Below are 14,440 nucleotides of genomic sequence, written 5' to 3' on the forward strand. Positions count from 1 at the left end.
ACCAAATGGTTTGTTATTACTGTGCTTGATTGGCAGCCAACTCGCCTGACCAGAACCGCATAGCTTTAGGCCATATACCCCACAGATTCTCTACAGTGGAAACAGATTCTTGAAAATCAGATTAGACAAGATGACTTGACTTTACATTCTAAGCAAAAAAGACAAAAAAAAAAAGGAATCTGTGAAGGACGAAGACAATTATACAGAGATGCAGCAAGTTGAAATGACACAGATACTTTACAACTAGGAAAAGAACAGAAAGAACAAAGAGAGCTATGAAGAATTTAAAAAAAAAATGAAATAACTAAAATCAGGTTTGACCATGTTGCTGACAATGGCATTTTCTCCTGCCTGACTGATCAGTCTGCTTCAGATAATCATTATATCAGCTCTTGATTGATAAAACTATAGTTTAACAAATATTCAAATACAAACACAAGTCCACATTGATCACAGAACTGAAATACTCATAATGCAAGTAGAAAATTACAGCTAAAATTATAATCATCAGCAAAAGCTGAGTTACAAACTTGCAAACATAAAGCCCAATCATCAATGAAATCAGTTTGAAGTTGTGGGAAGATCTAAGATCTCAAAGTTGTATTTGCTGTTGTAATTGCTGACTTGTATGAAGCTGGAACAGTTGATGAAGAAAGTCTCAGTCATCAGTTTACAGGTGGATGTAAAGACAATTTAGCAGAGTCTACTCTGTGGGAATGGTCACCCAACTATAATACAATAATCAGAGACAAAAAGTTGGAGATGAAGAGGAATCAATACAGGAATATTTTTCAGTGATTGAGCTTTCTGTACTGTATGCAAGTTAACCATAGTGTAAAAGAGGGCTGCTGCCAAAATGAAATCATTCACCCAAAAGTCAAACACAGTGGAAAGAGGATTTGGGGTTGGTTTGCTCCTTCTAGACAGCTCAAGAGCATTTTACAGGATAATATCAGAGTGGCTTCTCCACTAGCTGAAGCTGTTGTAGAAATTAGTGATGCCGCAGAAAAAAAAAAAAAAAAAAGGACTTTAAACATAAAAGTAAATACACTGTGAAAAGAAAGAGACGCTGAATTTGCACATTGGCCAGACAGAGCCCAGACCTTGAGACTAGAAATGTTACGGAGCTCAAGTCAGTTGTTCACTCAAGAAATCTTAACAATGTGGCCGAGATATAGGAGCGCTGTGTAAAAAAAAAAAAAAAAAAAAGTCTAAAATACCTTCTGAGAGCATAACAGGCCTGAAGTGAAGCTACTGAACACACTTATTTGAGGTTACTGCTGCAAAAGGATGTCCCGCCAGTTATTAAATCCAAGTGTTAGATTTTTCCTGCCAATAATCCAAATGTTGGACAAAAATGTTCAGAAAAGACAAAAAAAAAAAAAAAAAAAACCAAAAAAACCAAACAAATATTATGATTATGACCAAATAAGCAAATTGTGTTTGTATACTTCCAACATAAACAAAGATCAGACCAAATTTTCTCTGTCCCCACACACACACAGCCCCAGTCTCCTTTTACATTTTCACCTGAAGGCCTTTGACAGACTGCATAGAAATAAGGCTGAATTCTAAATGAACGTGTGTGACAGACAGTGACAACAAAGGTTGTGAGTTTTTTTCCTTCTATAAAGAATTGGCCTCTATGCCACCTTGCACAGATGATGCCAAATAGTGTTGTGTACATCTGTATGTGTTTGTTAGTGTTGGTCTAGGCTTATTACATTTTTCGTACCTTCTTTTTCACTAGCTGACTTCCGAACATATGGTCCAGATGGCTTCATTGTGGCATGATCATTACCCGTTTGTGGAATCGTTACCTGAACACCGTCACAGTCACGGCTACTGTGCTACAATAATTCTCTCTATGTAGAACTTTCTTAACAGGTTGTACTACTGGCAACTGAGCAATTCAATAAAAAAACAGACCAATGTTAAAACAATGTACAGCAATTCATCGCCAGACATGTCCTGGTTAAGATACCAAGAAAGTGAAATGCTATTAAAGAATGAAATCTATAATGTTCAAAGTTTTGCAACTCTAATTAAGCTTCCACTGCAAGTTTCCCTACAATGTTTCACAGGTGTGGCCAACAGCAAAATATATCACTATCTACCTAATTTGTGCTATTTTTGATTTTCTTTGGTTGTGATAGTTTCTCTCTGTGACCAGACTTCAGTGTCAGTATTTTACAGTGTGCTGTGTGTCTGGAAAGTGGAGCAGTAGTACACGAGAAAATGATAATTTAATGACAAGTCATTAGTGTCGACCAACCAAAATCAAATTAGGAGACACGCTATAGGGCCGTAACAAAGTGTCAAAAAGTGGAAGAGTAGCAGTGCCATTTATGGAAGTTGTGCAAAATATTTGTTCAATTTTTGTACTTTATTATTGCCCATAACTGCTTTAACTTTATGTTACCCTTATAAATAATTTCATCATTCTCCCTATTCAAGTCTTATACTGGTCAATGTAATGACTCTGGACTTCAGAGTCTGCTAAATCTTCTTTGATCTTTTCACATCTTACAACGATAATGAAGAGGCTTTAGATCTTAAGGCAGCATACTGTGCTGATTAGACATCTTGTTTTTAATCTAATATGTTACAATTCATTTAATGCTTAAACACTTCCTCTGAAAACCACAAGCTTGGCTTCAAAGTTTAAAGGCCAAAGTTTCACATGAGCCACTTCAATAAATGTGCCAGAAGGGTTTAACATCAATTTAGTAATCTAAATGAACATTTACTCACCTCTTAATACTGGGCAAGCTGTTGTCTCCACCCATCCCAGTGGGCCAGGCTACTGGAATGGCAGGAACGTCATTGGCACACAACCAAGCGGAAGTGGCTTCAGTAGCATAGAGCTAGAACAGCAATATACAGGGAGTGCAGAATTATTAGGCAAATGAGTATTTTGTCCACATCATCCTCTTCATGCATGTTGTCTTACTCCAAGCTGTATAGGCTCAAAAGCCTACTACCAATTATTTTTTCATTCTGTATCGAGAAGGGTGTGCAATGACATCAAAACATACAGGTAGTGCATAATTAGTTGGCAAGCTTCGTTCATCCTTTGTCATTTTTTTTTTTTTTTAAAGAAATAGGACAGGGGGAATGAATGAGAGAAAGAGGGGGAGAGCCTACTACCAATTAAGCATATTAGGTGATGTGCATCTCTGTAATGAGAAGGGGTGTGGTCTAATGACATCAACACCCTATATCAGGTGTGCATAATTATTAGGCAACGTCCTTTCCTTTGGCAAAATGGGTCAAAAGAAGGACTTGACAGGCTCAGAAAAGTCAAAAATAGTGAGATATCTTGCAGAGGGATGCAGCAGTCTCAAAATTGCAAAGCTTCTGAAGCGTGATCATCGAACAATCAAGCGTTTCATTCAAAATAGTCAACAGGGTCGCAAGAAGCGTGTGGAAAAACCAAGGCGCAAAATAACTGCCCATGAACTGAGAAAAGTCAAGCGTGCAGCTGCCAAGATGCCACTTGCCACCAGTTTGGCCATATTTCAGAGCTGCAACATCACTGGAGTGCCCAAAAGCACAAGGTGTGCAATACTCAGAGACATGGCCAAGGTAAGAAAGGCTGAAAGACGACCACCACTGAACAAGACACACAAGCTGAAACGTCAAGACTGGGCCAAGAAATATCTCAAGACTGGTTTTTCTAAGGTTTTATGGACTGATGAAATGAGAGTGAGTCTTGATGGGCCAGATGGATGGGCCCGTGGCTGGATTGGTAAAGGGCAGAGAGCTCCAGTCCGACTCAGACGCCAGCAAGGTGGAGGTGGAGTACTGGTTTGGGCTGGTATCATCAAAGATGAGCTTGTGGGGCCTTTTTGGGTTGAGGATGGAGTCAAGCTCAACTCCCAGTCCTACTGCCAGTTTCTGGAAGACACCTTCTTCAAGCAGTGGTACAGGAAGAAGTCTGCATCCTTCAAGAAAAACATGATTTTCATGCAGGACAATGCTCCATCACACGCGTCCAAGTACTCCACAGCGTGGCTGGCAAGAAAGGGTATAAAAGAAGAAAAACTAATGACATGGCCTCCTTGTTCACCTGATCTGAACCCCATTGAGAACCTGTGGTCCATCATCAAATGTGAGATTTACAAGGAGGGAAAACAGTACACCTCTCTGAACAGTGTCTGGGAGGCTGTGGTTGCTGCTGCACGCAATGTTGATGGTGAACAGATCAAAACACTGACAGAATCCATGGATGGCAGGCTTTTGAGTGTCCTTGCAAAGAAAGGTGGCTATATTGGTCGCTGATTTGTTTTTGTTTTGTTTTTGAATGTCAGAAATGTATATTTGTGAATGTGGAGATGTTATATTGGTTTCACTGGTAAAAATAAATAATTGAAATGGGTATATATTTGTTTTTTGTTAAGTTGCCTAATAATTATGCACAGTAATAGTCACCTGCACACACAGATATCCCCCTAAAATAGCTAAAACTAAAAACAAACTAAAAACTACTTCCAAAAACATTCAGCTTTGATATTAATGAGTTTTTTGGGTTCATTGAGAACATGGTTGTTGTTCAATAATAAAATTATTCCTCAAAAATACAACTTGCCTAATAATTCTGCACTCCCTGTAATGCAGATTACAAACGCATACATATATAGAATGTAAAAATACTGAAGGAAAGAAATTCTTAGTTCTTTTCAGTAAATCTAAAGAGCAGGAATCAGAAGAGCTTCATTAACCGAAGATCATAAAAAGGATGCTATTTCTGATTTTCAATGACCGAAAATCACAAAAAGGAAAATATTTCTGATTTTCAATAACACGTCTCGTCTCTTATGTTTGAAATTGCAGTCACCTTGAAGCCTTCCTCTTTCAGCTGGTTTGCTGTAGCCAAGAAACTGGGTCGGAACGAATGCTGGAAGGGAGGGAAGCAGACGGATATTTGAAAAACTAAATGACATAAGAACATCATAAACAACAAACAGAGGGAGCGCTTTCATGCAGATTTCTCTGTTGATCCGTAATGGTTGACAGATACTGTATGAGACAAATTCAGCACTGTATCATTGAAGGTTTGTTCTTCTTTTCTGTCTCACTTTCCCTTTCAAATCAAAATCACACTGTATTCATGATACTTCCCTACAGAAAAGCTGTTACAAAATAAGGCACAACTTGTAAAATAATTGAATTTTTAGATGCCCAATTCGGACTATATGAATATTCAACAATAATACAAATATTGTCATCCCTTTGGAATACCCACATTTCCCCCCCAATTCATTAAACATTTACAAAGGCAATAAAGGGTTGTTCCAAATTAAGACAACATAATGACATTCTCGTTTGGTAGGTAGGTGTGTTATATCAGTCAATTTGAAGTTAAAATAGAAAAGAAAAAAGGCAGCATTGCAATATCTAGACAACAGAAATCTAAACAACAGATTCTCTGATAAGGAATATGATAACTGAGGCAAGCTAAGGAGCAGTTTTGTTTTTTTCTTTTAAAGTGTGACAGTCTATTTACTTCCTCACTCTAGTGGGATGACTTTGCCATCTGTCTTTTGGCAACAGTCAACCAATGGAAGATTTCTCAGAGAGTACATGTGTTTGCTATGACAACAGACACTCACTGCATAATTTATTTTCAAGCTTACCAGGAACTTCAGTTGTGCTTAAAAAAATAAAAAATAAAAAAAAATAAAAAAATACTGAGAAACCATTGTTTTAAAAAAAAAAAAAAAAAGAAAGAAAGAGAAAACACAAAAACAGCAATACATATTTCTTGAGGTATCCTTCTAGATTCAGAACCCTTGATAATGCGAATCTATAATAATCTATAAAACAAGGTATGAGCAGGACAACTACATCTAAATAGACCAAACTGCTCTGATCTTAAGGATGTGATTGTAACTAGGTGTTCTTTTTCCTTCAGGTCAATGGAGGGTAGGTCATATTGTGCCAATCTTGGAACAGTCTGACACCACTGATGCTAAAAATGACTTCAAGGTTACATCTTCTAGAGCTATAAAAGGAAAACACAAATCAGCCCTGAAACGAGGTATTCAGTTAAGTATTAAAAGGGTTACTCTTGTTGTCTGCAGATGCTTGTTTGATTCTAACTGTGGTAGTTACGACTGTTCTGTCAGAGGATTATAAACATGTTCAACCATACATGCAGTTTACATGATGTCAGTTTTGTTATGCAGTACACATTCATTCTTGTGTGTTGCTCGAGTCTGTTTTATGTAACTCATGGACATTCGGTACAGACAATGCTGTGCACTTAAAAAAAAAAAAATCTATTATTTAAACAGAAAAGAATTTCAATTATTCTCTTTTTTTCCATGAAACAAGCTGACGTAAAAAAAACAAAAAAAACAAAACAATTTTGTTGGAGATCAACTTCAAATGACCCACTTAATGGATTCTACCAAGCACACAGAAGAGTTTTCAGCACTTTCAGAGTGTTTGCTCCTGATTTGCAACTGATTATGCTCACACTGGGTGCCCTTCAGCTTAGTAAACAATGCGCCTGCTGAAGTCACTGCTGTCTCATCAAAAGCATTGTGATATGGTTTGATATTTGTCATGTAACTACATTAAGCCTTATATAACACGCAAGTCTGTACTTAGATGGGCAAATCTGACATACAGCTAAAAATGAGGGCATGACAGGTTAGGAAAATAACAAACTTTACCAATAGTTATTGTTAATATAAGTAGTCTGAGTGATTAATCTAATTTTCAATAAAAACTTGTTTAAACAGCCTTAAAGAAAGAGTATCTTGAACACAACTGTTCAGTTTTTGTCTGTTAAGACAAACTAAACAAAGTAAAACAAAAAAAAACTTTACTTTTGTAGATCCTGCAAAAATACTGAAATGCTGAAGACATTTGATAGCTAAGCAATCCATTTCTAGACAAACAATTTGTAAAATGATCTGCCGTAACACAGAGCAGCAGACAGCGGTTATAATATTTTCAGACCTACATACATATTTCCAATACAAAACCAGATCAAAGAACTTTGTAGAGTTTGTGTAGAGTTGCAAGAAAACATTTTTGAAAACCATCGGTATTGTCAGGGTTTACGGATTAATTATTCAAAATGTTTAAGCCTTTATTGGGGAAAAACAAACAAAAAAAAAACAAAAAAAACAAAACTAGTATACCTCACAGTACATGCTGGAAAAGTAAACGCCTCAATTGAGCAACCTGTGGAACATCCATTAGCAGGAATGACCTCAGACATTTTCTGTATCTGCTAAAGAATCTTGTACCATATCTCATGCAAACGTTTAACATTTCTGCATCGTCTTAGTTGAAGATCTTTCTTCTAGTGGTAATTGGTGTGTGCTTTTGGAGTGCCTTTGTTTATCATTTCACTCAACATTTCGTAAGATTTTGGTCCTTTTTTTCTGTAGTTTCTTGATACAATTTGGAATTCAGTGTGTACACGCTGGTAGTAAAGTTTTCAAGCCTAATGTAGCAAAGCATCACTGTGGTTAGAAAGAGGCTTTGATGGTGCTGTGCATTGCCTTTTCTCCCTTTGTGGATTTTTTCCATTAAGTTAACTTACGTCTGCTTTGTGCATTTCTTATAAGTATCTAGTTTCTTTTCTGAACCTTAGAAGTTTCCCCTTTTTTTTAACCCAATAGGGATTTCTTTTGCGGTGTCCTTTCACCGATTAACACCATTCTTATTCAGTGTTTTTGTATATTAAAGACTGTCCACTATATGAAAAATTGGTATGCGTGCTCAGTGTGAGTACACAACCCATTTAATTCTGTATTTTGTAGCTATTTTTGCACATCTTTCAGGACTGCTTATTGTGCTCTTGGTGTGGTCTTTGCAGGACAACGACTTCTAGGGAGAACAACCATCCCAAAACAACTCAGCTCTGATTTTTATCTTGTTGTGGATTCATCCAGCATCGATCACAGCATGAGAACAGCAAACCTTGTCAGTAACCAGACGTATGTGCTTCTTTGTAGGGAGGGGCACCTCACTTCCAATTTCATCTGTTCACTTACTCTTTCCAGCCTGCACCTTGAGCCTTGGCTCAGACTGTTCCATAAGAAAAAGGTACAAGTCTTTGTGTGTTTGTTTAGTTAGATTGTGTTTATAACTGTCACTTAGTTATCCATCAGACAACATGATACAAGTAACCAAAGGAATTACAATAGAAATAGAACCCTAAAGGGTTTTTGCCACTGTGCTACAAGTCAGAGAAGCTGCAAGTTGACCTCCTGCTGGTCCTAAGGTAAAACTACGGCCATTAAGTTAAGCTAATGTGAAGAGCGCAACAGTGACTGCATACCTTTTTTAGGGCCTTGGTTCCAGAAGGGAATTTTCCAAAAATATTCCTTACATTTCAGAATTTTTTTATATAAAAGTTTGAAGCCTTCAACTAAGTCAATCACCTACAAGGTGAATCATTAAATGTTTGAACATGGAATAAAATAAGTAACAAAAATTAAAAACAAAATGGTACAAGATTTTGTACATATTTACTTTGAACAGTGACAGAACTGCTAAGCCATTTGTTTATTGAAAGTACCACTTCTACCTTTTAAATGTAATACTTTTCATTATTGTAGTATTTTAGAATTATAATTTGGAAAATACTTTGTAGTGAAGTATAGCCTAGTTATCAATATGGTATAGTGCTTCTTTCTGCTCATGCAATTTCTGAAGTTCCACGCTCACTCAGCTTTCTCACCAATCAGAGACAAATTAGAAATTTGGCTAGAGCAGTTATTTTCCGCAACACGGAATAAAAAGCTTTTGTACTGAAATACGGGAGCCCATGTCATCTTTTCACAATGTCATAAGTTAAGTTTTCCTTTGATGGTTACAATTATATTATATGACTATTATATGTTATATTCATGCTGAAAGAAAAAGATAAACGTGTGATCTTTTATCTCTCTGTTGCCATCTCTGGCATTTTAGTGGATCCATTGTTCTTGTGTTACTGCACAATAGGTGATTGGCTTCAATATGGAGGATTGATAATGCTGCATGAGAAGAGCACAGTATTTAATTGTAATGAAGCACTGAACTCTCCCATCCCCCGCCTCCTCTACTGCAGCTGGTTGGGTTTAGGAACTTTTCTGCCAAAAAACTGTGATAGGCAGAAACCAAGAGTCCAATGTGTACACTGTCAGCAGAATATCCATTAAAAAACTCATATCAGCATCACAGAAATGAGCCTAATATGAGTACATCATTTCAGAACTCTGTGTGAAACTCAGATGTTTACCCCACCCTCCAGCAGACTTCTTCACAAAGATTGCTCAATCAAAAAGACCATTTTAAACTCCCCTACAACTAAGTTTTCTTGTTTTTTGTAGTTCCATGTGTCTGCATTCTCTGGATCTGTCAGCCAAAATTGCTGCTGTTTGTCAGCCACGTTATAGTCTGTATATGACCCCAGGCACTTGCCTTGAAGTGGACCTGTTCCCCAAGAGCACCAATTACACAGCTGGTGCTGTGAGTGCTTTGTTAAAGCTGCATTAGTGAACTCGCAGTTTGGCAACTCTGGGTAGCAGCAAGACTTAATTACTAGAAATCATGTAATGCAGTGGCAGAAAACAGTCCAGCTTAACATTTTGTTCTTTTCTGTGACTGCAGATTGGAAAAACTTCTGTGTTTTGCAGCAATTTTTTCATTCTGACATAGCATAGCATGATAAGTATGTAAACAGTTTTCTCCTTAACTAATGTGACTCTTATGTCAGTGGTAGTTCTTAGTCATTTATGTAAAAAAAGCATCAGCTCTATAACTAAGAACTTTTATCATTTCCATATTATGTATTGCAGCCTTACTGGGTCATTCCCCAGACTGCCAGAGTTGGTCATAGTTTATAGGTCAGTGAGAGTAGTTAGACCTGCATGAACCCGATAGCCTGAAACACTTGTCTACACATTTGATGTCTTGTAGGGGAGCACCTAAAGGAAACAGAAAGAAGTAAAAGCATAATAGTTGGAGCCTTACCTGAATCCCAATCAGGATGCCCTTCTGAGGCAACTTAAAGCCGGTGGACAGCATAGCTTTCAGGAAGGCCGAGTAAATGTTTGGTCCAAAACAAGCTACCTGCATCAGAACACAAAAAAGGAGAAACATGAGAATGTCTTTGAACTGATTCTACAATTGAAACACAATAATAAAGAGAGATAGATATATCTATAGATATCTCTATATCTATATCCACACACACACACACACACACACACTTGAGTTGTATATTTGCAAGGGACCTACTTCTCCAGTGGAAGCCATCTCACAGCGAAGTACAGGATCTGCATCTCTCAGTCGTGGCCAGGAGAACATGGGTGCCTGGTAAAAAGATCGAAAAGAGCAAGAAGTTTATTTTGACAAGATTGTGAAAAAAGAAAAGAAATGTCACCAAATGTGAGCTAATACTAAAGCTCTGTCACTTGTTTTTTTGAAGAGACTCCAGTTTACAGCTCTAACAAGCTAGAATATTAATATTAGGTTTGTGGGATAAGTTTCCAAAAATAAATCAATAAAATCTTTAACTGAAGTTGAAAAAATGGTTTCCAAAGAACAGAAAAAGAAAACTACAAAAAAGTGGCAGTCAATTAAGAATATTCTTTAACATTATTGGTCAGTATCATGCATTATGGTTACAGTCTACTGAAACCATTTCAGAGATTTCATGACGCTGCCACCTACAGGTGGAAGAAAGCTTGTCATTAGGAGTAACAGCTAAACCACGCAACAGCTGTTTGTTTATGGACTACAGAAAAGAAAAGGCAAATACTGATAAATAGAGTGTCAAATTAATACCAAGTAGAAACAATTCTTTCTACAGAAATGAGAAGAGGAGGCATGGTATAATACAAGAGAGAACTGCTATGACTACTGCCGTGGACAACATGAAAGAGAAAAGTAGTGATGCTTCTCAAACTGCAGACCACCACGAATAGGGTTGTGGCATTGTCTGTCCACACACACAGGCAAGGGCCACTTGGGGGGCGGGGGATTCATCCTTGAAGCGAGCTATCTAATCAGTGAATGTAATGTTAGCATACTAATGTAAGAAGGGACGAAGAGAGGGGAATGCAGACAAGGGACCAGCATCTTTATCGTGCCTTTGTTCAAAGAGTCAGAGGAAGGCAGGGAAGTATGCAGAGATAAAATGGCAGAATGTAAAGAAGAAAGAAAATGAAATGGAGAGAGGGCCATGTATTGAGAATGAACAACAACAAGGGAAGTTTTAATGACGGAGACAAAAACAGATAGAAATTCAGAAAGACTGACAAAGACACATTTGAAGGTTTCCGAGTAAAACTGTCCATTTGTGAGTCAAATGAAGTACCAATTTTACCTGCCACAAAACTGTAAAAACCCAAGCAACATCATCCAATTCTAAATCATTAACACTAAGAAGAAGAAATGAAAATGGAAATATAATGTAGGCGCAAACAAAAGGGGAAACACAGGGACGTGTTTAAAAAAAAAATGCACTCACCGACATCTGTCAAGATTTAGCCGTCACGAGATACGAGAAGACAAGCCTTCATAAACAGAGTTCTTAAAAAGGCTGCCCAGTTTGGCCTATAATTGCTTGTTCTTCAAATGCAATTGAGTGTGTGGGATTGTATGATTGTTACAATATTCCAGCTTTTCCAATCTCAACATCCTACCACTCGAAACAGAGTAGAACTGTGAGTGTCCGCAACATGAATCGTGTTATCTTCGGGCACCAGCTGAGCTCCAGTGGAGAAGGACATGAATCTAGCAAGACATTTTCATGTAACATTGCTGTTGTTGTTGTCTGCTTTACTGGAAAAAGCACTTGTATGAATGTCTTTATACTCACAGATAAATGGAACTCAGGAACTTGGTAGATTCAGGATTCTTGGAAGACATTTTAACAAATACGAATAGTGAAGACAGTTTTCTGAAAGTTGACGGCATCTTCATTCTAAGAAGTAAAACGACTACCATTCTGAGTAAAGTGCTTTTTCTATTACAAATGCAATTATGTGGTAATTTTGAAGTTTTTAACTGGCTCATGCTAGTTGGTTGCATGGCTGTAAGGATTCTAGGAAACAAATAGTGCCTGGATAGTGTTCTTGGTAAAGCTGCACACTCACTGCCAACTAGGGGTAGGCCCTCTGAGGATTGTGTTGCAAGTAGATAACTGGGGTGGTGTCAATACCATTAATGGGCAGTGCCAAGTTATATAGCATTGGATCCTAGAGAACTTGCTGGTGTGAACCCAAGTGTTCCTCGGTGCCCTTTATCATTAGAACAGCTCTAACACAGTAAAAGTTTCATCTTCATGGTGATGACCTTTATATTTTGGATATTTAATATCAATTTTGATGATACTGAGGGATTCAAATAATATAATTAAACAATTAAAAAAAATAAGAAAAGACTTTTTAAAACTTTGTGAAATGCAATTTAAAAAGAATGCAATTTCTGGTGAGGAATAACTTAGGACACTCCCACATGTAAAACACTTAAAATGGTTAAAATCCCACCGGTGTATCACGTCAGGTGCACATGATCAGTACGTCATTAACCAGCATTTTAAAGGAGCCTTGCCCTATTTAAACCTCAGATTTAGTTTGGTGTGCTCCTGACTGTTGAAGTGAGCGCTATGGTGAGATCTAAAGAGCTGTCTGATGCCCTCAGAAAGAAGATTGTGGCCACTTATGAGTTTGGTAAGGCATTCAAAAAGATCTCAAAAGAATTTGACATCAACCATTCCACCATCCAATTGTTTACAAGTGTAAGACATTCAAAACAACTGCCAAGATTCCCAGGGCTGGCCGTCCGAGCATATTCATCCCCAGAGCAGAGCGCAAGATGCACAAAAATCCTAAAATGTCATCACAGGAACTGCAGCAGGCTCTGGCTACTGTCGATGTGAAAGTGCATGACTATTAGAAAGAGACTACACAAGTTTGACTTTCATGGTAGGTGTGCAAGGAGGAAACCTTTGCTCTCTAAGAGAAACATTAAGGCCAGACTGAAGTTTGCCAGAGCGAACGTAGAGAAAGACCATGACTTCTGGAATTATGTTCTTTGGACAAATGAGTCTAAAACGGAATTATTTGGACACCAGAACAGTAGACATGTTTGGTGTAAACCAAATACAGGCAAGAACCATCGCCTTAGATCGAAAAGCGTGGAAGATAATCGTTGGTCAAGCAAGAGAACCTGCGGCACCTACAGCAGCGTACTGGTTGCGCGGCAGACCGCCGCCGCTGGTCGCCCACTAAGGACAAGAAGAAGTACGGCCTTCTAAGAAAAGAACCTCATACCAGCTGTGAAGCATGGAGGTGGCAGTATCCTAGTTTGGGGATACTTTGCAGCAGCAGCACCTGCAGCCCCCCATAATAGAATCCATCATGCATCTGACTGTGTATTGGGGGGTGCTTATAGAACATGTGAAACCATCTGTTAAAAAATTAAAGCCGAAGTGGAACTGGACACTGCAACATGACAATGACCCAAAGCATACCAGCAAATCCACCAAGGACTGGCTAAAAACTAAATAGAGAGTCCTGGAATGGTCAAATCAAAGCCCTGATATTAATACCATTGAGATGCTTTGGGGTGACTTGAAACAGGCTGTACATGCAAGAAAACCCTCAAACATCTCACAGCAGAAAGAATTCTGCATTGAGGAGTGGGGCAAACTTTCTTCTGATCGTTGTCAAAGACTGGTAAAAAGCTACAAAAGGTGTCTCACTGAATTTATGTCAGCCAAAGGGGGCAACACTAGTTATTAGGGGGTAGGGTGTCCTAACTTTTTCCTCCATTAAAATTCAAAATTTTTGTTCTTATCTTTTTTTTGATGTGTAAAATGTTTTTAATTATTGTTGTTTATTGCAATTAAGTCACTTTCTTTCCCAGTAATACATGAAAACATGATTGGACATTGATATGTGAACATTTCTTTAGAAAGAGCCACTTATTTAATTGGGTGTCCTAATTTTCTCACATGACTGTATGGTGCAGGATGGCTCTGTTATGCTGCACCTCAGTCACCTCAGTCACCTCAAGCTTGCTGGAAGGTGCTTTGACTGATCATCACTACCAATAAACCCCAGTTAATATTATTCCTGTGGTTCTCCAACCAGTAGTTGATATTTATACACATGTGTGAATAAAGGCAACACAACTGTGAAAAGCTGCACAGTCTAAAATGTTCTTTTCTTCTTTTTCATAAAATCACGCCACCAGCAGGGGAAACAGCAAAGCACACTTCTAATTTGAGAACCGTTTTTAGTTGAAAAGCTTGGAAGCATATAATTGGGCAAACTAGAAACCATTATAAGTTCTTCTTTTTTCTTTTAAAAGAACGGAAGGAAAAAAAAAAAATCTGTTTGGGCAAGATTTTTCTTACACTCACACACAGAAAAAAATAAAAGACATCTGCCAAAATCAGAAGGGTAGCTGCTGTGCG

The 14,440-nt window shown here is 37.9% G+C and overlaps 1 protein-coding gene across 2 annotated transcripts in view; it reads right to left on the reverse strand.

Moving 5' to 3' along the window:
• cps1 (carbamoyl-phosphate synthase 1, mitochondrial) overlaps window positions 1–14,440 on the reverse strand; it is a gene marked incomplete in the record, with an annotated part of 71,017 nt that overhangs the window by 3,591 nt on the left and 52,986 nt on the right. For both annotated transcript variants that reach the window (XM_005935763.3, XM_014337944.2), the window contains 4 exon segments: window positions 2,755–2,867; window positions 4,841–4,900; window positions 9,985–10,083; window positions 10,252–10,326. In XM_005935763.3, coding sequence (XP_005935825.2) covers window positions 2,755–2,867; window positions 4,841–4,900; window positions 9,985–10,083; window positions 10,252–10,326 — 347 coding nt within the window.

This window comes from Haplochromis burtoni, unplaced genomic scaffold (assembly GCF_018398535.1).
Source record: "Haplochromis burtoni strain Fernald_Lab_line unplaced genomic scaffold, NCSU_Asbu1 Contig_202, whole genome shotgun sequence".
NCBI classification, from domain to species: domain Eukaryota; kingdom Metazoa; phylum Chordata; class Actinopteri; order Cichliformes; family Cichlidae; genus Haplochromis; species Haplochromis burtoni.